At 36.1% G+C, this 25,284-nt stretch overlaps 1 protein-coding gene across 4 annotated transcripts in view; it reads right to left on the reverse strand.

Moving 5' to 3' along the window:
- Positions 1 to 1,258: 1,258 nt before the first annotated feature.
- The window catches only part of ERCC6 (ERCC excision repair 6, chromatin remodeling factor), a 44,243-nt gene continuing 20,217 nt past the window's right edge, over positions 1,259 to 25,284 (reverse strand). For all 4 annotated transcript variants that reach the window (XM_056495134.1, XM_056495135.1, XM_056495136.1 and 1 more), the window contains 14 exons: positions 22,191 to 22,326; positions 15,498 to 15,668; positions 14,873 to 15,049; positions 13,432 to 13,548; positions 11,904 to 11,999; positions 9,884 to 10,102; positions 9,158 to 9,268; positions 8,606 to 8,725; positions 7,516 to 7,610; positions 5,596 to 5,741; positions 4,824 to 5,510; positions 4,050 to 4,251; positions 3,647 to 3,725; positions 1,259 to 3,236 (listed from right to left, as the gene is read on the reverse strand). In XM_056495134.1, coding sequence (XP_056351109.1) covers positions 2,802 to 3,236; positions 3,647 to 3,725; positions 4,050 to 4,251; positions 4,824 to 5,510; positions 5,596 to 5,741; positions 7,516 to 7,610; positions 8,606 to 8,725; positions 9,158 to 9,268; positions 9,884 to 10,102; positions 11,904 to 11,999; positions 13,432 to 13,548; positions 14,873 to 15,049; positions 15,498 to 15,668; positions 22,191 to 22,326 — 2,791 coding nt within the window. In that variant the 3' untranslated portion in view covers positions 1,259 to 2,801. The remainder of the gene's footprint in view (positions 3,237 to 3,646; positions 3,726 to 4,049; positions 4,252 to 4,823; positions 5,511 to 5,595; positions 5,742 to 7,515; positions 7,611 to 8,605; positions 8,726 to 9,157; positions 9,269 to 9,883; positions 10,103 to 11,903; positions 12,000 to 13,431; positions 13,549 to 14,872; positions 15,050 to 15,497; positions 15,669 to 22,190; positions 22,327 to 25,284) is intronic.

The following is a 25,284-nucleotide window of genomic DNA, read 5'->3' on the forward strand; positions in this document are numbered from 1 at the left end:
CTATTCAGCTTTCTAGATTTTTATTCAAGTGCATTTGTCTGCTCGGCTGTGTGGATGGTAGGTCACATCCCACAGGAGCATGGTGCCCAGCTTTTAGCATCTTTACAGGGAAGAAATTTATGTAGTTCCCTGTGGTATGCTGTTTTGAATTTGTTTATAATCACTGTTCTATGTTGACATCTTTCCTTAATAAGGTTTAGTATTTTTTTCTGAGCTTGATTCCTAAATTAACATCTGTATTTTGAATTTTCTTTAACCTCATTTTTTATTGAGGTAAGAAAATAAAAAATAAGAAAAGAGGTTTTGGAATGAGTGGGTTTTGGAATCATGCACAAATAAAGTAGCAACTACCAACTACAGCATTAAGTATTGGGAAACTGAGACAGCTAAAATACAAAATTTGTTTGACTATGCAACACTGCTAGTAAGGAACTGCTTCAGACATTCTGTGAAGATGTGAAAGGAATTCACTTTACAAAGGGCTAAAGCTAAACAAACAAAAATCAGATATTTATGGAATAAAGTAGAATTTTTCTGAAATAATTCTTCTACATTAAAATGTATAGTATCTGTATTATATTCTAGAAAAATTTTTACCTATAAATATCATATGCTATTTAATCTCATATACTTTTGAGATTAACTACTTACAAATGTTTTTTGAGTATTACATTAGTACTAATTTAGTCCTTAAAGATTTTCAACAAATGCAAGTATTGGAAAAAGGCTAGTTAGGATGCATTATTTTAAACTGTATGAATAACTGAATTATAATTAAAGATAATATGAATCATTTGGTCAATGCACAGCATACAGGAGAAGATGCATCCCTGCCCACTCTCCCCAGTGCCCAATGACTTCTAGAACACACTTTTGTTTTTCCTTTTTTAATAAGTTCATAAAAGCCAAGAATTTACAAAAAGTACATGCAAATCTATTTACATTAACAGATCAAGAAGCTGCAAACTCTCCTTATTATACAGGAACTATGTCTTTAAAATTGGGAGCATAAATAAAACAGGACACCAAAACTAACAGATAAGGTGACAACAGCAGCTCTGCTGACTGCTGAATTCCTGGTTTCTTGCTGGGATAGGCAGAGATGCATGGAGACATGACACACAAACCAATTCAAATTCTCTACAGCTTTGAAGAAGACAGAAAAATTGGTTTGTTTTTACTCTTTTTCTGATCCATTTCAAGTCATATCAACAGCAGTTGCAGCCCAAGTTCCTTGTTTCACTTTTTTTTGGAAAGAGGGAATGTAAGTGAATATAAATGGAATAAGAGAAAGAGATGTTAGGAGAAGTTCCATCTTCAAATGCTAGTAGAAAAACAAACATTCTTGAATTGTCTGCCCTGTCCAATTCCAGCTTCTGAAAAGCCAAGAAACATCACTTCTTGCAAATCTCTACAGACCCCTTACCACTGAGCAAAAACAAGAAGAAAAGCCATTGGAAGTCTCTTAAAGGTGTTTTTTTTACAAAGAGAAAGTTTGTATTTTTGCTTCACCATTCATCCTTGAATATTTTTACTTCTACCTAAAGTAAACAAGATAATTTCACAGTGAACAAAAAAAGCTAAAAGTAGCTCAGCTTTCCATAGATTAGGGATAGGAAGGACATTAGGCATATTTAACTACTCCTAGTTTAAGCCATACAGTAATTTAATGTTGCTGCAACAATGTGGTTTTCTTCTCAAACTGCCCACATTTTCCACCTTAAAATTTCCACGAGTACCCTGAAGACAGACCCAATGCTGTACTTGGATTTGCTACAAATAACTGGCATTAGAACTTACCCAACTGTCAGGAAACTGTAAGTTTTCCCAACATATAGAAGATAAATGACATGTAATCTCTATATATGCTCCAACTACACCCAAAATGGTGAGTAAAATACAGTGACACCCTTCTCCCTCTCAGCAGCTAACACCCAGTCTATGTTCAGGTATAAAATTTTAAGTGCTAGGACGTAACTGGCCATAAATCACAGTGAAACATTTAATGAGATTTCAAGTCCCCAACCTGTGACAAACATAACAGTTATTGTTACCTCAGTTTCAAGAAATACTGTACAGCAAGCACTTGTCAGTGTGTATGGGACTGTAACTGGATTGCTGATTATGGTGTTAATTGGTGTCCTGGAATTTTGTAAGTTTTCCATAATTATCAATTGTCAGTTAACTCAGTAACCTGCCATGCTTTTCATTTTTGTAATTAAACCTCCATGGCATTAGAATTATTTCCCAAGTCAGTTAAACATTACAACAAAATTCTCACTACTGATGAAAGTTACGTAAAATGATTCTGATGCACTTGTCAATACAAGTGAATCTCTCATGCTAACTGCTGTCATCTCCCCCCACCCCTTGTTTTTTCTTTTTTTAATGGCACACTATGCGCCCTATGACCATTCAAGTAATAAACAGAAAATCAAGGAATTAAGTTTTCTGGAATTTCACAGAAATCAAAGTCTTACAACCCATGGCAACATCCATGGTTCTTACTATAATAAAAGGTCAGTATGCGTTCTTCATCCCATTTATATTAAGATTTCTTTTTAAGAAAAGGTGCTGATATTTTGTATTGTTTCATCTATGAGGTAGATGGCACTTTAATATAAATAGTATAAATCAGAAATTAAGTTAGCTTTAAGCCTGCAACAAGCCCTGTACCACTGACTGTTCAAGGCATTAATTAAATCAGGAATACAAAATGCTTCCAAAGTCACACAGTGTTCCTCCTTTGAGAGGAGAATGGTGGTCAGCTGGACACAAGAGGGGCCTTCACAGGTCAGGGGTCACCGGAACTCCGGCTTTAGCCTCCAGACCCCTTCCCCGCTGGGGCTGCGGTGGAAGGTGCAGATGTTGCGCAGCAGCTCTCTGAAGACACACGAGTGCTCTGCAGGCAGCTTGGACTCGAACTGCTGCAGCAGCTCCCGAGTGCTGGCCTCGCCGTCCACGCGGGCCTGGAACGCCAGGAAGTTCCGCAGATCCACCAGCAGCTCATCGTACTCCGTGGAGCCCTGCACCGGGGCGGGGGCTGGGGCTGGCTGATGATTCTCATCACCCTCACTCCTTGTCTGCTGGGGTAAAACAAGGTGGTTCCTTGCCCTCATGCGAGCTAATAAAGATGAAGAGTCCAGAGCACTGGATGACGATTCTCCAGATTTTCCATTGAAGTGCTCACTGGAACTACACTTCTTTATATTTTGTTTCTTTATTGTATCTCCATCCTGCAAATAAACATACAAATTATGGAGAAAGCTGCATTTTGAGACCCACAACCTATTAAACAAAATCTGCCTGTTGTTTAGAGTTAAATAACAAACACTACCACTCAGAACTTGGTCATCTGAAATATATAATGAAAAGGTGATGTATTCTGGTCTCAACTTCAGAACTTAGGAAGCGAAAAAAAAGCATTGCTGGTCTTAAGACAGATAAGCAAACCATGGTGCGATTTATGACTGCTGTATCTAACTAGACTTCATAAAAAAAAATATCAAGTTCACAGGTAATTAAAAATTCTAGAATTCTACATAAGCACATGACAAATGTGTATGCTACATCCACAGTGTAAGTCAGATGTAACACTGCACACATATCAGCTATTAAAACAGAAATGTTAGCTTGTGTTTCTTACCTTGTGCTTCTTTGCAGGTGATGCACAAGTGGAATGTGAAGAAAGCAGCATGGAGTTTCTTTTTTGACCAAACCGACTCCTAAAAACCCATGAAAGAATTAACTACATGAAACATCCATCTCAAAATGACTAGGATAGCTTTTTTAAAGACAGAGGGGTTTGTGTTTTAGGGTTCTCAAGAGCCCTCTGCTGAGCTCTCTTCTACTGTGCAGCAATAATGCTTTCTTTGTACTTGAGAATGGACTACCTACGTTTGTAATATGCTTTCATGTCTATACTAAATATAAAATATGCACATGACTTTGATGCATGTTACTGCAAATACCAAGACAAAAAATGTAAATCTTTAACATCCTCAGCAACTCCTCTGATTTTGGGAAAGCAGAGTGAGAACTGAACTCACTTTATTCCTGATGGTGCACCTGAAAGACCGCTTGTGCCTGTCCAGGTTGGCACACCAGAAGCAGCTCCTAAACACTGCTGACGAGAGAGTCTTAGAGCTCTCAAGGCATCCTGGGCCACTCTGCTTGCCTCTGCTTCCTCCAGCACATGATCTGCATTGGAAGCGTCCATAATGGCATCATGCTTCATAACACTGTGTACCCCTAAAACCAGAGAATACAAAAGGTGAGGGAGGACGTATCTCAATTTATGCGAAAATCAAACACTCACTTTTTAAGTGAATGCTACAATGGCATTTTTCCTTCTTCAGGGTGATTATATTAAGCACATCAGTATAGTAATTTCTAATGAGAGAACCCCCTTCTTTATCAGTTAAGTAATCAATCTGACAGCAAATCACTTCTGGTGTGCTGATGAGGTCATTACTCACAACAGACCTGGCAATTATGTGGGCAAATTGATCATTTCCATTGTTATGGACAGGACAGACAGAAGTGAAACCCTTGTGTAAATGAAGGTTGATTACATCCTGGAAATATCCAGGAGAAACACCGCATGTACTTCTATATCCAGAAATGCGGATCTCTCTGAACAGTTTGTGCCAAGGTAACTAGCAAATTTGTAACTGGAATTAAATTTAAATGAACATTTTAAGTTCCACTAAAATGAGGATAATAAACATGTTTTCTATTGTAGCTCTAACCATCAGAGTAACAGATCTGCCCTTTCCCTCATTTGCATAGGTTTTAGTCAGCAGCCAAACAACAACTGTTACCTGATTTTTTGAAAAGTTTCTGCAAGACATAGTCATCATTTTTCTTTGAGTCTTGCTCTTCACTGTTCTCCCTTCTGTATTGCTTTTGCTTCACTAGATGAGGAATACGCTTTCCTTCAAATTTGGCATCTTTGTGATGTTTCTTCTTAGACTTATCTTTGTGGCTCTCATGTGACAGCATATCCACCTTATGTTTTGTTTTTGAGATACACTTGGAATGATTATTATCAAATTGCCCATCTTCAGTTTTAGCATCCTTCTTTTCCCAAGAGCCAGTTGCATCAGAAGCAGGGCTAATATCTGTCCTGGCATCCGCAGGAGCTGCTCCATGTCCTTCACCAGCCACCATGGCAGTCAGGCATGTGGCATTCTCTGAAGACCCTGCACTGCATGGCATCGACTGGGACATGCTTTTGTCATCACCTTCCAAGCATTCCTCCTTGCTTTCATTGAGTGAATTTGTATCAGTAGCAGCTTGTGCATTATCTTTTGCATAGCTATTTTGGTCAAAGGCTTCCAAATTTCCCTTGGTTTCCTCATTTGTCTCTATTGCTTTAGAAGAAGAATCTTTCATGTGTGTGGTGGAATAGGAATTGGAGGACTTGATCTTCTTGTGTGAGCTGTTTTCTGCAATATGGATATCACGTTTATCAGGTGGCTTTGGGACTTGAACATCTGAACCAGTACCTGAGGGATGAAGGAAATTAATATTCATTTAATTAAAAATTAAGATACCTTTTTCTTCCGAACAAATAGAAAAAAAAACACGTACCTGCAAAAATTGCACTTGTTTCTGTCCCCTGAGACACATCTGGGCTGTTCAGAGTAAATAGTTCATAAAGGTCATTGGATTTGAAGAAGCGATTCTGCTTAGGGTCTTTCAGCACTCTATTTGTTAAAAACTGTTTGAAGATTTGTCTAAAAAAGAAAAAAGAAGTATTTTGTGCATGAAACAATGTCTAGCTATGTTTAAGTACTGAGTACAGTACTTAAACAGAAAACTATAAGCACAAAAATTACCCTGCAGAACAATTAAGCAGTGGGAAGATGATGTTAGCTTCCAAAACACCATCTTGAGTTAGCAACTTTCAAACAACCAAGTAAATTGTTAAACACAGGGATTTAGTATTTTGCAACAACCTCGTAACACAACAGGTAACCACCATCCTGAGATGTCCTATAAGGCATCCCTTAACTAAGCAATAAATAACTTCATAGCTAGAAATTTTTTGTCCATTAAAATTGAAAAGCTTGCATATGTAACAATAAAACAACCAGAAAGCTCCTGAAAGAAAAACAAGAGCTTGTTAAAATGACAACATTGTATGGGTTCAGTTGATTGGAGGAATCAAAAGCAGCAGAGTAGCTCAGTCTGATGGTGATGACTGGACAACCACTGAAAAGTGGAATCAGACTTGTGGCTGAGAAGAAAATAGCCCACTTAAGTGAGCCAAAAGGAACAAATCTGTAGGAGAACAAAACTGCAAGAAATCTTCTAGTATTGGTAAAACTGCTTCTGTGCTACATTTGTACTACATAGTGTCTAGAGCAAAAGCTGTTTTGTTCTGTAGAAAAAATACATCCCTAAATGAAACTGGAAATCAGTTCTCTCAAACAGTTTTTATCACACTTTTGGCTGAACTGACATTAATCAGGGAAACTATTTTTAAACCCAGTGGTCAAAAGCTAAGTTTTCATTTGCAGGCAAGAAAACACAGGAAAACAGAAAAGACAACTTCTTAAAGTTCAAGGTCCACTGTACTATTTTGGAAAGAAATGAATTTCTGATGGCTGTTCTGATGGTTAACAGTCTGATTCCTTGATGCAGTCAGTGTTGTTCAAGCAGAAGTGTGCAGAGGGACACAAACCAAACATCAGATGCTTTGTGTCCATGTGGCAAAACATACTAAAAAAAGGCATCCAGTAAGCATGGGCATTTCATTATTTAGAGCTTTTTGTTCATCTAAATTTTTCAAGAGGGTATTTCAGTTCTGAAGAGTGAAGTCTACACATAGGATTCCCATGTACAATCATCTGGAATTCATGTGAGTGAAGCTAACTACCGAGAAAGCTGAATGGGAAAGCAAACCAAAAAGATTTCATTGATTTTGAAATACAAACACTTTAAAGGCTTTAGCTACATTTTGGAATAAATAACATGAATATGACTGGTAGTTATTGGGATTTAATTCTCTCACTTTGGAATGAATTGGGAATAAAATCAAACTGGGTTTCCACAATAGTAAATAGATATATGTACCACATACATCTTGATACATCCCAAGGAGAATATAAAGAACTTGATGATTTGAATCTGCATTTCAGACTTGTTGAGTCTCATGTTCTGAATAAGGTGCTCACTGTTTTATGCCTGTGCCTCATACTCTGTTTTACAGTGAATTCCGGATGTGCTGAACACAGCTGCTGGAACAGAGTGGTAAGGTACACTTAGCACATGGGACTTGCAGCTGGGGATGGAGCAGTACAGCTGGGAGTCTAGTGGGAGAAAAAGGTTCTCCATTTCTCAGAAGAAACCTTTAAAAGTTTTCCATAATGTGCCCATCATGACCAAGGTTGGGGATTACAAGCAATGTGTGCACATGCACAGGTGTGTCACTGTTACACCACCTTGGATTTGCTACAAACATTTTCCTGAGCATGCAGCTGTATCCAAAAAATCATTCTGACTGACCTGTGGTATATCTTCTCCTCAATAGTACCTGCAGTGAGCAGCCTATACACAGTCACCTCTTTCTTTTGGCCTATTCTCCAAGCACGCTCCCGAGCCTGGAACACAAAAGGTTTGGTTACCACACATGAGCCTCTCAAACGTGTCTGACAGAGAGTTAATGGCAACAGTCTTCCAAACTTAGTTTGGACATTTAACAAATACTTAAAGAAGTGGTACTTCCAGAGCATAAGATAACTAACTCAGCAGGAAAGGAAAAAGATCTAGAAAGTCTCCAATTGTACCAAGAAATCTATGCAAAAATTATCAAGAGATATGTTAAAATTGGAACTTTAATCTAGAATATGTATTTTATATAGACTTATTCCAGAAGGAAATTTCACAACAGAGCTTTAATACACACCTTTCCTTTGAACTTTTCTTCTTTAACTTAACTCAAATCTTCCCTACAAACATCTTGATCCAACCACTCTAAGTCAGACTCTTGTAGATCTCAGGGCTACATAGGATTTCTATGAAAAAGCTTTTTCCTCTCAAACCTGTGTGCACCATATAACTGCTACTTGATTTGATAAATCAGAGTCTTATCACATCATGAGACAGTGAACAACTTCTAAAAGCTTAGAGCAGTTCTCTGAGGTCACAGCTACATATCATTATCTAGTGAGAAAGCCAATTTGAGCAGCATCTGTTCTCCTTTCCTCACCCTGCACTGTCACCACCAACAGTCCTGCCTGTCCAAGAGCTTGCACAGTTGTACTTTCCCTTCAGAAACATCTGGTTTATTTATTTTAAAAACACAGGCCATTAGAACTGTTTGTTTGACTGCACTGTAACTGACTACATGAATCAACAAAACTGAAGAGTGGTAAGGTATAACAGCATATAGGGGATGTGGTGGGAACCACTTAAATTGGCTTTGCCACAAACCTAATCATAATGTGGAGTTGCACCCTAAGTGATCATTGCTGGGAACAGCAACTTAGGAAAGAGCAACATAGTGCTTTAACACTGTTTGAGGAGATAAGTGTCATTTCATCTTCAGTTTAATTTCAACTTAGCTGGTAAATGGAATGTAATAAATCAAGCTCACCTGTGTGTCTACACTGGGATTCCAGTCAGGATCATAAATAATAACCCGGTCAGCACCGACCAAGTTAACTCCAATGCCACCAACACGAGTTGTTAGAAGAAAAAGAAATATGGATTTGTCCTGTGATACAAGAGAGACTTTACTAGAGCAAGAATTACCAAAATGTAACATTAAAATGCAATTATTTCCTGGATCATTTTATCAGCATTATATGCAAAGGACACCAAGAGAAGGAATACATTTCCTTGTTCATCTAGTATTCCTTTTGAAAAATAAATGTAGTCTGATCTAAATTTCATTTACTGTTATCCAATAAAACTGCTTTTCCCCCTTCTCAAAATTGTTTCTTTCCTTAACAGAAAACCCAATTTCAGTGTGAAATAAGAGATTACTTTTTCCCCTCTCTCTCAGAGACAGGAGTTTCATTTCACTGAACTTCCCAGTTTTGTGCCTTCAACCTGAAGTACTATATTTACAAACAGAACAAAAAGAAATGGAAGAACTCAATCATACTCATTAATATGTATTCATATGTGGGATGGAACATCTCACCTCATTGTATTTTGTTACAAGAGGCTGTCTGGAAGCTACTGCTGTGGTGCCATCCATCCTGAGGTAGGAATAGTTTCTGTATCTCACAAAGACTTCAAGTATCTGCATCATCTGTGGGCATGGAAAAGATTTAATGAAATCCAGACGTGAAGACTGAGCATCTGTGTGATGAACCTATATGAATTTCTGGTACTAACTGCAGTGCCAATCAAAAAATGATGATAATGAAAAACTTGAAACTTTCTTAAATGACAGAAAACCAACTGATGTCAACGGGGAAAAAATTATTTCATAGCTGAATGCAGTGGAATATTTGTGCTTGGTTTGGAAAGCCCAGGGCCACAGCTTTAAGACATTAAACAGACTGACTGCAGCATCCCAAGGAAATCCACAGAAGGAAGACAAAACTGTGAGAACATAGGGAAAGCAAATGAAGGTCACTGCCTGTGCCACTGTCCTGAAGGGAGTGATTCTGAGGATCCGCCATGCACAGGCACTACACAGAGCATGCAAACTGACCAACCCTGCAACTACCCAGCAGGAACAGCCTGGTAGCACATGGGCACAGCTGATACAGCTTGGACCCAGCACACTGAAACTGGGCCACTGCCACAATGTTATGAGAAAGACACTACAAAAGGTGGTTCTACTTACAAGTTTTTTGGAACTCACGCACGTTTTAAGTAATAGTAATAGCTAAAACTAAAAGCAATTAGCTCATCTTACCTGTCTTGATTGAGTAAAAAACAGCACTCTGTGACCTTGCTTGTGCCATATTTTCAGCAAGGATTCTACCACTATCATTTTCCCAGAACGTTTCCAATATCCAAACTGATTTGGATCCTCCACTTCAGCATCAGGCACACTCTTCAAAATTCTGGGACTATCAGCAACGAAGTCAGGGTGATTGCAAATCTTTCTCAAAGTTGATAGTCCTAAGAGAATCTAAAGAATACAAGAGAAAAATATTTCTATTTTCATGACAAATACTTGTATCTATATGGGTTGTGGACAAGAAAAATAAACAGCAATAGATTAATCCACTCACCATAAATGTGTGTTTTTAATAATCTTTTGATGCTAATACTTGTTTAAGGGAAACTTTTAGGAAAAATCAGTACAAGAGAAAATGATTGAAATTTTATGTACTTGTGAGCTTATACTGGTGACAGTATTAAGGGAATTCTGCAACAATTTCCACACTTATAAAAACCAGTACCTCCCTAGCTGTAAACTCATAGTTTTCTTACTCAAAAGGAAAAATTCCACCAATTTGTTTCTTGAAATTATCATGGCTTTCCTTCCAACTCCCACCATATTAGCAGGTAACTTAAGACAGACCTTGAGGATAGTCAGTATACCCACCAGAATGCATGATAACAAAGAATATATGAGTTAACATATTTGAACAAACATACAAAACTCAAATTACCACTTTTGATGCCATGTTAGAAGGGTTCTATATAGTTATTCATTCAGTAATATTACAAGTGTCCTTTATACTTCTGAATATTCTGAAAAAGGAATTGCTTGAAATTAATTTTTTAATTTGAAACTTGAAATAAATAGCTTGAAACAGTGAATCCCTCCAGCATTTAGCACTACAAGCTAGATGAGCCTGCCCATAATTTATGGTTTGTTTTTACAATGTTTTTTGGCTGGGATTTGCTGTTGTCATCACAGAATATCTAGTAAAAGCATTGAAATTTACTGTTCAAAATTTTCAGATAACTAGTAAATATGATAACCCATTCTGTAACATCTTTCAGAATTTTCTGCAGATAGTCTTGTATGAGCCAGCTCTAAAAGAACAAGCACCTTAAAGTAATTTTCACTGGGATAACTAAAATGGCTATGCACTTGAAAAAACTTGCCCAGTATAGCTTTGTGAGATTTGGAAAATTTAAAAAAGTCAAAACAGTAATAAGTGTTCTTCGTATGGGACTGCAATATATATGGCCATGCTGACCATACAAATGACTGGAGCCACTGGGTATGAGGGAGAATGGATTTCACAGTTCACAAGACAAGAAAATGTGGTAAATTACACATTGCAGCCAACACATAATATCTCTCCTCCTAAAAACAAGGGCTAAAATGGAAGAGTGACATTGCATGCATGAAAATGTCAAACGAACCAGATGTGTGCAACACAGGAGTCACAGGGAATAGGAGATCCTACACAGGCAGCAGCCAGCAACTGCAACTGTACCCCAATTATGCCTTTCACTTGGCCACAGCAATTTCAACACTTACACTGTGAGATGGAGGCAGAAGATGTTGAGAAGTGACTAGTAAGACAGTAATAAGGATGTTTGCTATTTGTTCTGCTTTCTCTTAATACTGTGAAATCATCAACTGTTGCATAACAAAGTTATCACACCTGAACTGTACTCTCAGGACTAACTATACTTTTCCTTTGCTTCACTTGGGCATTTAGTTGAAAGCATGCATACCATTACCTACAACAGGTCATACAAAAAGCCACAATTTGTTCCTAAGATCACAAACATATTGTGAAACTCACTCCATTCCTACTTTTATCTGGTCATGCCACTACATATGGATCACTAACTTAAATACATTTCATCTAACTTTTCTGAGAAGAAAAACCAACTACAAAAGCTGAACAGAGATCAGTCTGTTTGTTTCCCTTACTGCTCAGAATCCAGCTAGAAGAAGGCAAATGCCAGTCCATGACTTTATCCATCAAACCCTACCTGTCACTATCCTTATTAATGCCCACCTGCATGTCTCCATTGAGAATCTGGTAAACTTCTTTAGAGTTGATGTAATCTTGATAGATTTGACGCTGCTCCTCTGTCAAACGGCAAAAGAGGACCTGCAAAACAAATCAACTACTCAAACCCAACCTGTGTGAATTTCAGAATTTTACCTGTGCTACAATGAAACTTCACAGATGTTTGACATACTGAAATTTTAAGTTAAAAGACATTGCATAGAAATCACTAGAAATTAAAAAAAATAATTTTTAGAGAATGAACATGATCGTTTCGATGAGTTTCATGAGGTTTTATGTGCTCTTTCCCAGCAGCTCTTTCCCCTCAAATTGCTTTAGTTTTGGAAGTGCTGCCATTTTCTGGTTTTAATAATGTAACCGTGTAACGTTAGCATTCTCTCAAAGCTATGTTTACTATAAACTCTTTCCATTGTGGTCTGTCACATCCCTTACAACTTGCAAATTCTTAGAAGTTTAGCAGACATGATCTGTCCTGTCCTTAGACCTTAAGCATGAAATATAATGATTTCTCAGGTGCTCTGATGGGCTAAAATGGAACAAAATCACTTCCTTGCATCCTGAAAGGCGCCCAACATTATGCTCTAAATCAAACTGACGTAGTGCCCTGTGACTGACAAGAGCAGGAATCAATTTCATTTAAACTGTCTATGATCACATTTTTTAGATTAAGGAACACAGACTCTTAAATATCTAGACATTAAAAAGTAGATTAAAAATAGTATATAGAAATTTTACAAATTGGGTAAAAAAAGATCATTAGAATGCATATGCACATTATGGTCTACTACTTTACTATGTACATTTTATCACTGTCTTTCAAAGACTAACATATCCATTTCTCTTTTAGAGGAAGAAGACAAGAAAGGAGTCAGGACAGAACATGAAAGCCTGAAGCACTGAAACCTGAAGAAGAAGCTAATAATTACTACAAGTGAGCATTTATAAGAATTTCAGTTCACTAATACTTTAAACCTCCTTTTTTAAATGAAAATGTTTCCTAAAGAAACATACCATCTTGCAGTAAAGCAAACAAGTGTCACACCACAAGGCTAATATTCTGAAAATTTATTATAATGTGTAGGCCAGTCAGCTTGCAATATGAACAACTGCCAGCAAGTATTTCTCTATTATTTGCTTTATTAATTCATTTGCTAAATTAATCTTTCTGTGACAGGAAACAATGCTGAATTGTTTCCTGCTGTACAAGAGGAAACAGACAGACAACTCATTTCAATGCACTTGAGACCTAAGGGGACAGCATTTAGTATCCCTGACTATACTTCATCTATCCTTTACTTTTTAGATAAGTGAGCTCATACAGACCCTGCCAAGACAGCAGTAATTTAATACTCAGTACAATGGTGAAAGAATATGAATCTTGAAAGCTCTGCAGCTTACCTTTAGTTAAACCAGCATTTTATCTGCTTCTAGCACAAATTACTTCCAAATTTTTATGAAAGACTGAGTTTTGGGGAGGGACAGGACTCAGATCTAGTAGTGAAAATAAGCAAACCTGTTCATTTTTATCTGGAAGTGAAAGGCTCATTTTTACATCAGCTTTCATTCTTCGCAGCAAGTAGGGGTTTATGGTATCCCGTAACACGCAGGCACATTTGTAAGCAGTTTTTACCTGAAAAAAAGGAAGAAAAGGCACAAATTGTATTTTGATTCTTGATAATAATTTTAGCAACTAGCAAAATTACATAATTAGCAATAGGAAAATCCTAATAAAATTAGCTGGCTTATTTTACATGGATCTCTAGTTACATGTTGCAATGAATTCATGTTAGCAACAATAAAATTAAATAAGTAAGGTTTCTTCAGATACCCCAGATTTCTCTTTAAAAGAGACCAAAAGTAAGATTATTTAATTTAGAAACCAAAGAAAGGAGTATAAATCTGTACAAAACCAAGATCCTCACAAAAAAGTGCTGATACTGAAAATCAAAAAAAGAAGCCTGCAGCAATGGTGGTTACCAGACAATAAGTGAAGATTAGTAGTCACCTGAGACTTTAAAAAAAAAATCAGTACAAGGAAATCCCCATGATCACACAAACTAAAGGTCACTCTGGTTCTAAATAGAGCATATAGTTCTATAAGAGGTAATGGATGTGTGAGATGGGTATTAACTCTAATAATGGCTAACAATACCTTCATTTGTCTTAAAGCAAAGCAAACAATATAATCAATTATTGATATATAAAAGCAACTGAAAGGTCAATGTAGTAAATTACTAATATTTATACAAGAGAAGTACTTAAACTTGAAAAGAAAATAAAACTTCAGCAATGCATGCATGCAAAACATTACAAACAGTAGTTAAAAGGATACAAGTTTAATAGCATTTATATGAAACAGTCTGCAGATTATGATGCAGACAATTTATTTACTATCTAGTTAAAAACAGAAAAATATTTAAGCTGTCATCAATACTGAGAACCACAACTACAAAGACTAATAGACAACTATTCAAAATAATTTCCCAAGTAATTTTTTGCTTTCAAAATTAGTTTATCTACTTCCAGACTTCCAACACCTCATTTAGCTTTTTAAAATAAAAACTGTTTTCAGACTGGATTTAAGGATTCCTCTTGCTGCATAATTTGCCAAAACGTGATAGCAAGCAGAAAGGTTTTATTTAAATATATCAAAATGTGTGATCAGTCACCTCCCACTCCAATTTGTTTATTTGCATTTCAAAGAATACTTCTAATGACTTAAATTTTAGGGCTTTTGACAGGAAAACCTTGTATATAAGCTGCACTCCTGTATAAATGGAATGGTCTCAGTTGAATGATTTTTTACTCAAACAGTAGTAATACACATATACCACTCTTTTTTTGGTTAGTATCTAGAACATACAGTATTCAGTATATTTAAAAGTCAGACTAGAAACAACAGGAACGGTTGGAACAGTTTCCTTCAAGCAAAATGATATTTTGGGTGCATTTACCTGGACAGGAGAGGCATTGCAATATCCTCCCATGGTTATCGGGACAGAAAACTGCTCCATGAACACAGGCAGTGTTCCCAATTTTCCTGGGAATATAAAGTCAAAGAGGGACCAGAGCTCCTTTAGGTTATTTTGCATAGGGGAGCCAGACAAGATGATTCGATGGGGTGTGCGGAACTATTAATAAAAACCACAAAATCAAAAGAAAGTTATTTCATGGTTCCTGGTGTATCCTGCCTCCTGCCTCAGAGGATATTCAACTTCACCATCAATAAATTCTCACGTCAAAATATGTGGCCTCACACTCATGAAAAAACCAGATTTCTGCAATACACTGTTCATAAACTGTTAGCAGAAAATTCACACCAGCAATCTGATATTTATCACTATTGGTAAATTACTATACAATTTGAAATTTTTATTTTTTTCCCTCTACCATATACCATACTTATGCAAATTTACCCACGTAAATTCATTAAAAATGTTAAATAGTTAAAAAGTCAAATACAAACCATTGTGTTTTATGCTTTAATTCTTTATTAATGATCAAACATATATTTTTATGATAGGCTATTAGATATTGGAACCTCCCTCCAGAGCATTTAAATTTATTTTTATAAAGTACCTGCTTGCATGCAAGTGTGACTGCAGCATTTGGATTTCGGATTTTGTGACCCTCATCCAGAATGACATAATGCCAATCATAGGTGTGGATGTTGTCCTGCATCAGGCGAATGTACGAGTAAGATGTAATTAAAATTCCATGGCATGAAGCGATTTCATGAATTAGTTTCACCTAAAAACAAAGGTGCACAATATCAGTGAGACAGAATCCTCAGACCTACACACACAGAGATTTGCTGTCCAAGATACATATAAAAAGTATTATAAAAGCAGATCTACAATTTACTTTGCAAAGAAAATAAGTACATGCAAGATTTTGATTATATAATTCTTAGCTCATCTGTCAAAGAATTGAGCACTTGAATACTGTGTTATAGCAAATCAGAGTTTACCAAAAGCCTGGTCAGAAGGAAAGAGTGTGTTTTATTTTCGATTTTTTAAGGGCAATGTCTGAAAAAATAAACATTGGATTTGATAAAGGTAATGGGTTTCTTCAAGTTCTCTTACATTTATTTCATAGACCCAGCTTTGTGTACTGCAAGAAGATCATGAATGTTAGAGGAAAATTAAACAAGTGAAATACTGAGAAACAAATACAAAAATCTATTTGTTTAATCCTAAATTCTGTCTAATCTTTCTCATTATAGGATTAATACAGTTGCTATCAGTCTTCAAATTTTGTGCTTCTCTTGTAAGCTTTAACCTTCCCTCAAGTTTTTACTAGCCTTTATAGCTGCAAGTTATGTAGGGCAGGAACAGTCTATATCACTTTTGACAGTGTCCAGGACTCATCTTTATTGCATTTATCCTCCATGTATAAATCTAGAAGACTTAATAGCAGATGATGATAAGGGAAAAACAGAAAGTACAACTGCCACCAAATTTCCTAAAGGAAAGACAATCCCTTTATTACTAGAAGTGCCTTTAATTAAAAAAAATAACCCACAAAAAAACAATTAAATAACAAAACAAAAGGGAAAAACCCATGTCAAAAACTCAGACGGTGTCAATATTCATAATCTTTTACTGTAAAATTACTTACACACACCCCAAGATTCCAAATACCTCTTTTCATTTTAACTGTTCAAGAATATCTGCTTTCTGATTATCATCTCCTGATAAAACCACAACACATTATTTAATGTTATCACGAGTCTCAAGAGAATATGTAGTCTTTAGAATAATTTGTATTACAGATAGAGTAGGATTTCTCTGCAGGTGTAGACATCCAAAGCTTAATTCTACCTGGTACATTATCCATAGTCTGCAACTTTTCTCGAGTCTCAGCAATGGTCTGTCATAGAATATTGTAGACATCTCTACCCAAACACTTAAGACAAATCATCTCGGGTGATTTAAAATTAAAAGCTTGTAAAATATGTAACCTCTCCTAATTTTTGCAATTAATAGGGTATGTCTGCAATTAGCCTGACTTACAGAATGCTACACTCTTGTCATTAAAAGATGTTTTGTGAAAGTGCTGCTGTTATTATGGAGGCTCAAGAGACCAATCCCTCCTAGAGGGCAAACAGTGGACTGGTAGAAAACAACAGCCATAAATCACGCTGTCAGGTAGCAGAGAGAACAGAAGTGAAACACAGGCACATGAAGGCCATTCATTGTAAACACACCAAGGCAGAATCCTAGTCAGGATTTACTGAACCTGTAATTAATTAAAGTTTCCTTCAAGCTAAATTTTTAATAAACAAGGATTTGTGCTGACAATGAAGAAATAGCACAACACAATTTTATCAACTCACACCACAACACTAAGTCTCATTTTACTGCATTGGGTACTTTTTCAAGGTAGCCTTCGCTTTAGGCGCAGCTCTTGGAATAATTCTAAATATTTTAAAACATGGTAACAGATCTAATATTGGATACAAACTCTTGAGGGTGTGGTATATAATAATTTAAGATATATTACAATGTATTCTTTAGTCCACAGTTCTTGTTTTGTTACATTAAGCCATGCCTAAATTTTAGTTCTTCCGGAAATGAAATATTTCAATGAATACTTCAATTAAATATTTCAGGTCATGCACTGTTACACCAAATTTAAAAAAGTGTGCTTGAGAGAGACAAATCCTGCTAATGCCAGATTACACAAGCAATTACTTAATTTTGAAATTCTGCACTCTAGCCTTTATCTAATGCTAATGAATAGAGGAACATGTGAGTAGATTGAGTAATTATGAACTTGAATTTTGTTCAGCACAGTACTTCAGGCCTTTACAATTCAGGGACAGTATTTTCTCCCAACCTTGGGAGTCCAGTTGATGGTGTTGTCTTGTCTTCACTGGAGCACATGAGATTTACAAAGATTGGATGAATTTTGGCAAGCATCATCTCTTAAGGCTAAAAGGTTTATGATTTATTCTAGGGACATATTTCTAAGCAATTTTTTTTCCTGTTGGCACCTCAATGTACCTACAAGCTTTTTTCTGAAGGCAAAAACCTGGGTAATATTTTTTTTTTTTAATAGTCTTTTAAAAATATTTAAGAGGACCTGAAATCTCATGTCTTATGTATTTAAAATGGTAACTTTCTTAGACATAAATGTGCATGTTAAGACTGAACTTGAAGAAATAGACAAGTGATAACTACAAAATTCACTAAACCTTTGAGGCAAGGGTGAAGTCAGAGATAGTATCTAGTCACTTATCCAACAATATATCATTTGTGAATCAAAAGTGCATTCTTCAGCAGGCTTATCACCATCTCATAACCAACCATTAGGTCTGAGGATCCATAAATTCAACATATAAAACCTCTTTATTATTTCCCTGCCCCAACAAAAAAACCTAAATGGCACCATGAAGAGGCTTCAAAAGAACACATTATAATGTTTAATAATGTAGAAGTTGCAATAAAAAGAGCTAAAGCACTTATTACATATTTAACAAGAATGCTGCTTCTTGGAGCATGATACTAATTTTATCTGAGTTTGGTCCTTAACTCAGAAATAGAGCCTTTGGCTAAAATACAGGTTCCATATGCAATCATGCCTATAAATGTAACCTCCTGAAATTTATTTTCTCTATATGTAGATTATGTACTCTACTGTGAGGCTAGAAGGTCTAAAATTTTCCATGTGTAAAGTCATCTTCAAATAGATGGTTTTACAGCTGCAAGCATCATGAACTGCATTTGACCAGAATAAGGGGATGCAAAGTTACAGATTCACAAATGGCATGTGACTAACATCAAAAGGAATTTTTAACCTCAGTGATACCTGTTCTAAAGATTAAGAAAAGTTCAGCCTTGAACTTAAAAAATACAGACTTCTTCCACACATGATAAAATAACCAAAGTTCATGTTGCCTTTATGATTTAAAAATGCTCATGTGCCAACAGAAGTTTTAAAACAACAGGACAACCTCTTTGCACAGAAGGCTTTTATCCAACATTATTAAAGCTTTTTCTCCTTACATTCTATTCTATACCAGAAATAAAAAGCACTTGTGATACACTAGATTTACTTATTTTTCTTCTCTCATGCTTAGAAGTCTCAGAGCACTCGATGTTTACAGACCAGATTTGAGTGTAAACCATATTAGGAGCTCTTAAGACAGCACTACAGGACATTTAGCCACAAATGCTGTACCTTGTTCAAACTGAAAGCTGACTTCACAGGGGAAGACTTAAATCTGGTTCCAACTACTCCAACTTAAGCACATTTATCATCATAGAAGAGTTAAATAATCTTCTGTAATCACAAATAATAATTATTTTTAAAAAGAGCAAGTTTTAAATTTCATCTGAATGCCTTAAACAAGCTCAAAAGTCTTGGAAATCCCTCCAATTTGCTACTGTGTCTTCCTGTCATCATCTAAAATACCAATCTGCCTTCCCTTATCGATAGCTGAAGGCCTTTAGCCATAGTCCAAGAAATTTACCTCCTCTACTGTCAAAATTTTCTACCATTGTTATTTCAGAAAAGGAATAATGTAGTCTCTCTTTTGAAGCTCTAGCATATGCTAAAAACTACACAAATTTGATAGCAGTGAGATGTCTCAATGACTGAGCTGAAACAGGCTGACAGATTTGCAGCCAATCTGGTGCTCACAATTCAGGCTGTTATTTCACACTATTATTATGAAAATCCTATAACTGTTTGCAAAAAATATCAAAACAGACGGGTAAAAAGGTAAAAATCAGTGTCTTTCACTTACCACATTGCTCAAAGTCCATTTGTAACACTAAAGAAGTGTCACTAATTGAACAGATGTGGGAAGTATTGCCTAGAATCAATTTATGATGAAACAATCAGAACAGATGTCTTCCCTACTCTTCACTGTCAAGTGAAATACTTCTGTGGGCAACTCTGAAGCACTGGGAGACAGGCTTTTGCATCAATGCTTGTGTATCCTAGAAGGTACACCAGAAAATGCCTGTTCATAAAAGCGTAGGATTTCACCAATGTTGAAAGATTTAGTATTTGCTAATATTTCAGGATTCCTGACAATGTTATGGCAAAAATTACATACATCTATCTCACCTAAAACATCAATTCAAATTTTATCAAATGAAACTTCAGCTGTTGTCTGTTTCTGCTACAAAATACTGTCTTGCCTTATGGGGCATCTGTCACTGTTTAATCATTTTTCTCCAAAATTCTCATCCAATAACTTGACAATTAATCTTTGTTCTTTAGAAATCACCTACCTCTCTATCACAGAGCTGTAGAGAACATGCTGCAATACTGGGTTTTACCACAACCTGCTGGCCAACCACTACAGATAAGGTAGTTCTCAAAATCCATTAAGATTTTCACTATCTGATGTCCAGTTAGTCTGTAGGACAATAATGTTCCTCCACTTTCAGAAAATTGTAGCCTCTTCAGAAGCTGAAAAAACCTTTCTCGCTCCAAAGCTGATAAAGTTCAGCTCCCCAGTCCTCTCCTGGAGCTGTCCAGCACAAAACTCTTCTCATTTACTTTGTGATAAACTGTGATACACAAATAGAACAGGTGAATCCTGGAATTCTCAATTAATTCCAAATAGGCCTGTGCAACACTGAGACTGCAGCTGAGCAGGGAGTTGGCTTTTGGCTAAGTAAAATTATTCTCAAAGAACTTTTGCAGTATAACCTCTATTTTTATATTTATTTATTTAACTTACTTATTCTTTCATGTCTTATGCCAGAGTTTAAGGGCAGAATGGTCCCTGCATGATATGCAAAAAAAATATGCAAAAGTGGTCTTCTGCAATGCCATAGATTATCAGCAGATGGAATTGTTCTAAGATCAGAACCAAAGTATTCACAGTATTGAAAAGAAATCCCAGGCAGGAGTAAATCACCTGCCCTGTATTTTATGTGATATATTTTCAGTGTACAAGTATTATCTATGCTAATTTATTAGTAGCAAACTCTTATTGCAGGTATAAGGGAAAGGAGAACAGGAAACTTGGATTTTTTGCCTTACTTTAGCTTGCTCTTCTCTGATTAAGAGGCATCTAGGAAAAACATGTGCATGAAATTAAGACCTTATCAGCAATGACACTTGTTTAAAGCACTTTTGCAGCTCTTAGAAGATGAGGCGTTAGGCTCAGTTCTCTAAATCTGCTTGGAAGTGCATATATCTTTAATTTTAAGTTGTTGAATATGCATTTGAAGGACGACAACGGGAAGGTGAAATCTTGAAAACCTTTCTATTCCTACACATTTGAGTGAGACTGTCAAATCCATTAATTAAGAAACAGCCCAAAATAAGCATCCATGATTTAATTTAGGAAGACGTGCGACCATGTTATTGAGGTCAACAGACTTTTAGGGCTTGAAAACACACCAAGTTAATTGAACAACAGGAAGCTATTAGCACATTAGATTGTGCTACTCCTTTTTTGCCATGTACTGTAACTGCATCAATTACTCTAGAATATGTTTAATCAAGTGCAATTAAGCACCATGTAATCTTAATGTTATTACAAGAAATTCACTAAATATTTAAAGAGAAATTTAAAAATGCTTTGCTGAATCCTGAAAATCCATTTAAACATCTGAAGCATATGGCTAGGGGAAAATAAAAATCTAAGTATTCCTTGTTTTGTTCCTACAAGGTAACAAAGTCAGAAACTTTAGACAAATCAGGCTTTCCAACTTAAGAAACAGACTAAGAACATGCATATGAAGAGACTGACAAAGAAAACTGAAAGACAGAAAGGGCACTGCTTGAAACAATGAAAACTAATAAAGTAACTATGTCATTATGAAAATGAGACTAAGTGATACCAACTGACAGCAACCAACTGAAGAGAAATTGCCCATGCATGCAGAACACAGTAAACATCAGATCAATGACACAGTGATGCAAAGAAATGCAAGAAGAGAATGCACAAGTGCTACAAGCATTTATCTGGTGTACAAGCACTCTGGTAACAAACTCCTAGCATGGACTACAGCACAAGAAAAACTCAAGTGAGAAACCTGTTACTATGTTTAATTTGTTCGGGGGAGTCTCCATCATAATATACATGTATTCCATGTCATCCCCCTTTTAGTCCAGTTTACTACCAAATCCACACAAGACAATGAACTTTTTGTTCTTTTAATACATTCAGAGAAAGGGCACAAGCTCTTTCCCACACAGAAGCATTAAGCAACAGGGGATATTTTTTCTGCTAGTGCCCAAAAAAAAAAAAAAAAAAAAAAAAAAAGCCTCAGGAACTATAAAATGAATGTCAATCATTACCTTACTCTTTGTATAAGAACCAGTTTCATGGAGCACAGCAACTCTAAATGGAGGCCACCAAGTGTGGAATTCTTTTACCCACTGATGCAACACAGTAGCTGGACAAACAATCACTGTTGGACCCAATCCCTGGTACCTAAAATAAGAGTATTCAAGGAAAAAAACCCTTAATGTGAATCAAATAATCTGTATTAAGTGGCTCATTAGAATATACACATATTAAAAAGACATACTTTATGGTTTAAGTGGAATATGAGAACTATGGAAATTAATTGGCAATTTGTTTTCCTTCAAGTCTGCTTTTCAAAGGAAGATGAAGAGGGTACTGTTAAAAGAATCTACTCACTGAACAGTTAAATGGATACATCTATCAAGCTAAACAGGAATAGAAAAGCTCCAAACAATAAGGCATAAGGGAACTTCCTCCTGTGATATTACAAATCAAGTTTTAGTGACTGCTGTTTCTATAAGCGAAAAGAAATCATTAACAAGCAATTATTTTATTACTTCTATTATACAGAATGTGTAGCTAGAGTCTCACAAATGGACTTACACACAGGTGTTCTGCTTCATGTTGGTAATATACTGTATTCTCATCACCACAGTTTATGGATAAGACAAGGACTCTAAAGTGGCAGACTGTATCATCCATGGAAGTTGAGATCTGAGCTTGGCTCAAACTGTCTCACAAGTTTCTTATTTGTTATTATATTACTATTTCTGACAATTACAAAAGTGGTCTGTATATTAAAGACATATAAGGTAACCTGCTCTTAAGGCTAAGAAGGGAAAAATCCCTTGCACACCAGCCAAATAAAAAGTACTACTGCCACAAATAAATACCAACAATCTTGTAAGAGATATATTAAGTAGTGGAAGCAGTTATTTTTCAACTATATTTGCTCTTTTGAAAATGGAACAAAACAACTTTGCAAACAAAGGCAATAGCTTCAGTTTCATACACTGATCTCTGTCTATGTACTATCCAAGTGATAATAAATAAACAATGCAAAAGATCACAGTTAACATTCAAGATCACATATCAATAGCAACAAAGGATTTTTCAGACACCAGCAACACCCTGCTTTAAAAAAACCAACCTCCTAATGTCTTCAGAAACCGCTGACATGAAGAAATAATATTCCTTATTAAATGTTTATACATATGCAGAACAACAACTCGGATGTTGCTTATTATGAACAAATACTATAGCACAACCTTACATGGTCTAATTAAAAAAATCCCTACAATCCAAAGGGAAGTAAGAACTTGGAGACATGAAAAATAGCTTCAACTATGCTATGAATCAAAAAAATCACTGGTACTGCTTTTAAAAATACCTACAGCAAAAAAGCCAACTTTCCCAGAATGTACTAGTTACTCACTCTTCATTGGTAGTAACAAAATACATCTGTTTATTCCCCTGGTCTGTATAACACAACCTCACACATTAGGTTTATCCAGATTTCTTTCCCCCCCTCAGCTTACACAAAGAGTTCACACCTCCTTGGATCAATTTTCAGAAACTCCACTCCTCTACTTGGCTGTGTGAAAACTCTTCTGTGTCTAGTCTGACTCTAAACACTTTCCACTAGCCAACATTTTATTATTCTCTCGAGAGCTTTTATTTATTTATATAAAAGAGTCATCTAGCTTCCAGTCTGAGCTGTTTCACAAAACTAAACAAATCATATACTTCTGCTTGCTACACTTAGGAGGCATCCTTCATTCTCCTAATCACTGCAACACTGTGAGATTTGCTCTGCTGCCCATTTGCTTTCCTGGAAAAAAGGTGAACTTAAAACATTCAAAACCAAACTTAGAGCCTTGCACCAAGATAATAATACTGCCCTGTTCTTACTCCAGATACATTGTCATATTGTCCCTTTTTTTATATTGTCATTCTGTCCCTTTCTCAGAGCTGCATTGTACTAATAGCTTATGGTTAATATCATATATGGTCAATATATCCAAATCCCTTTCTTCTTCTGTTTTTTCTGTTTTATAAAGACCAAATTCACAAGTACTCTTTATTTGTTGTTATTTAACTGGATGCAATTAGACTTGCACACAGGTTCTCGCTACTTACTTCCAAGAAAAAGGAAACTGTATTCACACTATATTTACAATCTTTAAACACTCAAAAAATTAACACAGGAAAATATGTTTCATTATAACTGAATGTTGCCAAGGACTGGCAAATCATGTTTTCAAGATGAAACAATAACTAAACCATAGTGAAAATAAGAGAACAGGGCAGCAAGAGCAACACACTTTTTCTGGAGCAATGGATTTTTATTTACCTAAGCACCATGGAAATTAATCTCTGCCACTCAGAGTAGAGATTGAGCTGTTTATGTTTATGTCTCAGTATCCTGAAGAGCACAGTAAATAACCAGTGTATAAACTTTCTGTCAGTTTCTCATCTGATGTCTCAAATAAATGAAGGCAAGTGTGTAGTGAAAGGTTTTAGTTACACACTAAGGTAAGGAGACCCAAGCTAGGCTGGAAGATTCTGACAGTGCTGACAACACAATTTTGTCCCCTCTCAGTGCTGACTTCACAGTGAGGTTGCCCAGGAAGTGTCCTCCCTATTAGACTACACTTTTTCTGCTGGTTACCAGCATTACTGCTTTCTCAGCCCAGGGGAGGAAAATACTTGACACCATGGAAGATGAAGTTGTTTAGACTATCTGCCTTACAGCACATAAGCAAGATGAGAGCAAGCTTCACCAATACATTAAACCGTGCTTTCTCCCACAGAATTACTATTGAGATGGACTCAATGACATGCACCAGCCAAAACATGAAACTCAACACATTATCTTATATGCAGAATGAACACTACAACTTGGGTGGGCAAATTGATTTTGGCCAAAGTCTTACTGTAGTTTTGCACTATATAACAAGTCAAGAGATGCACCTGAAGGATTTCCATCATCTCAATCTCCCAAGTGGGGTAGGGAAAATAAAATAATTTGCACAGTAGCATTCTTAACCAGGCAGCCATATTAAAGTAAATCAACTGACACGCGTGAAGGACAATGGTTTTGTTTTTTTGTTTTTTTTTTTTTTATTTTAAGGCTATAGTAGA

This window comes from Oenanthe melanoleuca, chromosome 6 (assembly GCF_029582105.1).
Source record: "Oenanthe melanoleuca isolate GR-GAL-2019-014 chromosome 6, OMel1.0, whole genome shotgun sequence".
NCBI classification, from domain to species: Eukaryota; Metazoa; Chordata; class Aves; order Passeriformes; family Muscicapidae; genus Oenanthe; species Oenanthe melanoleuca.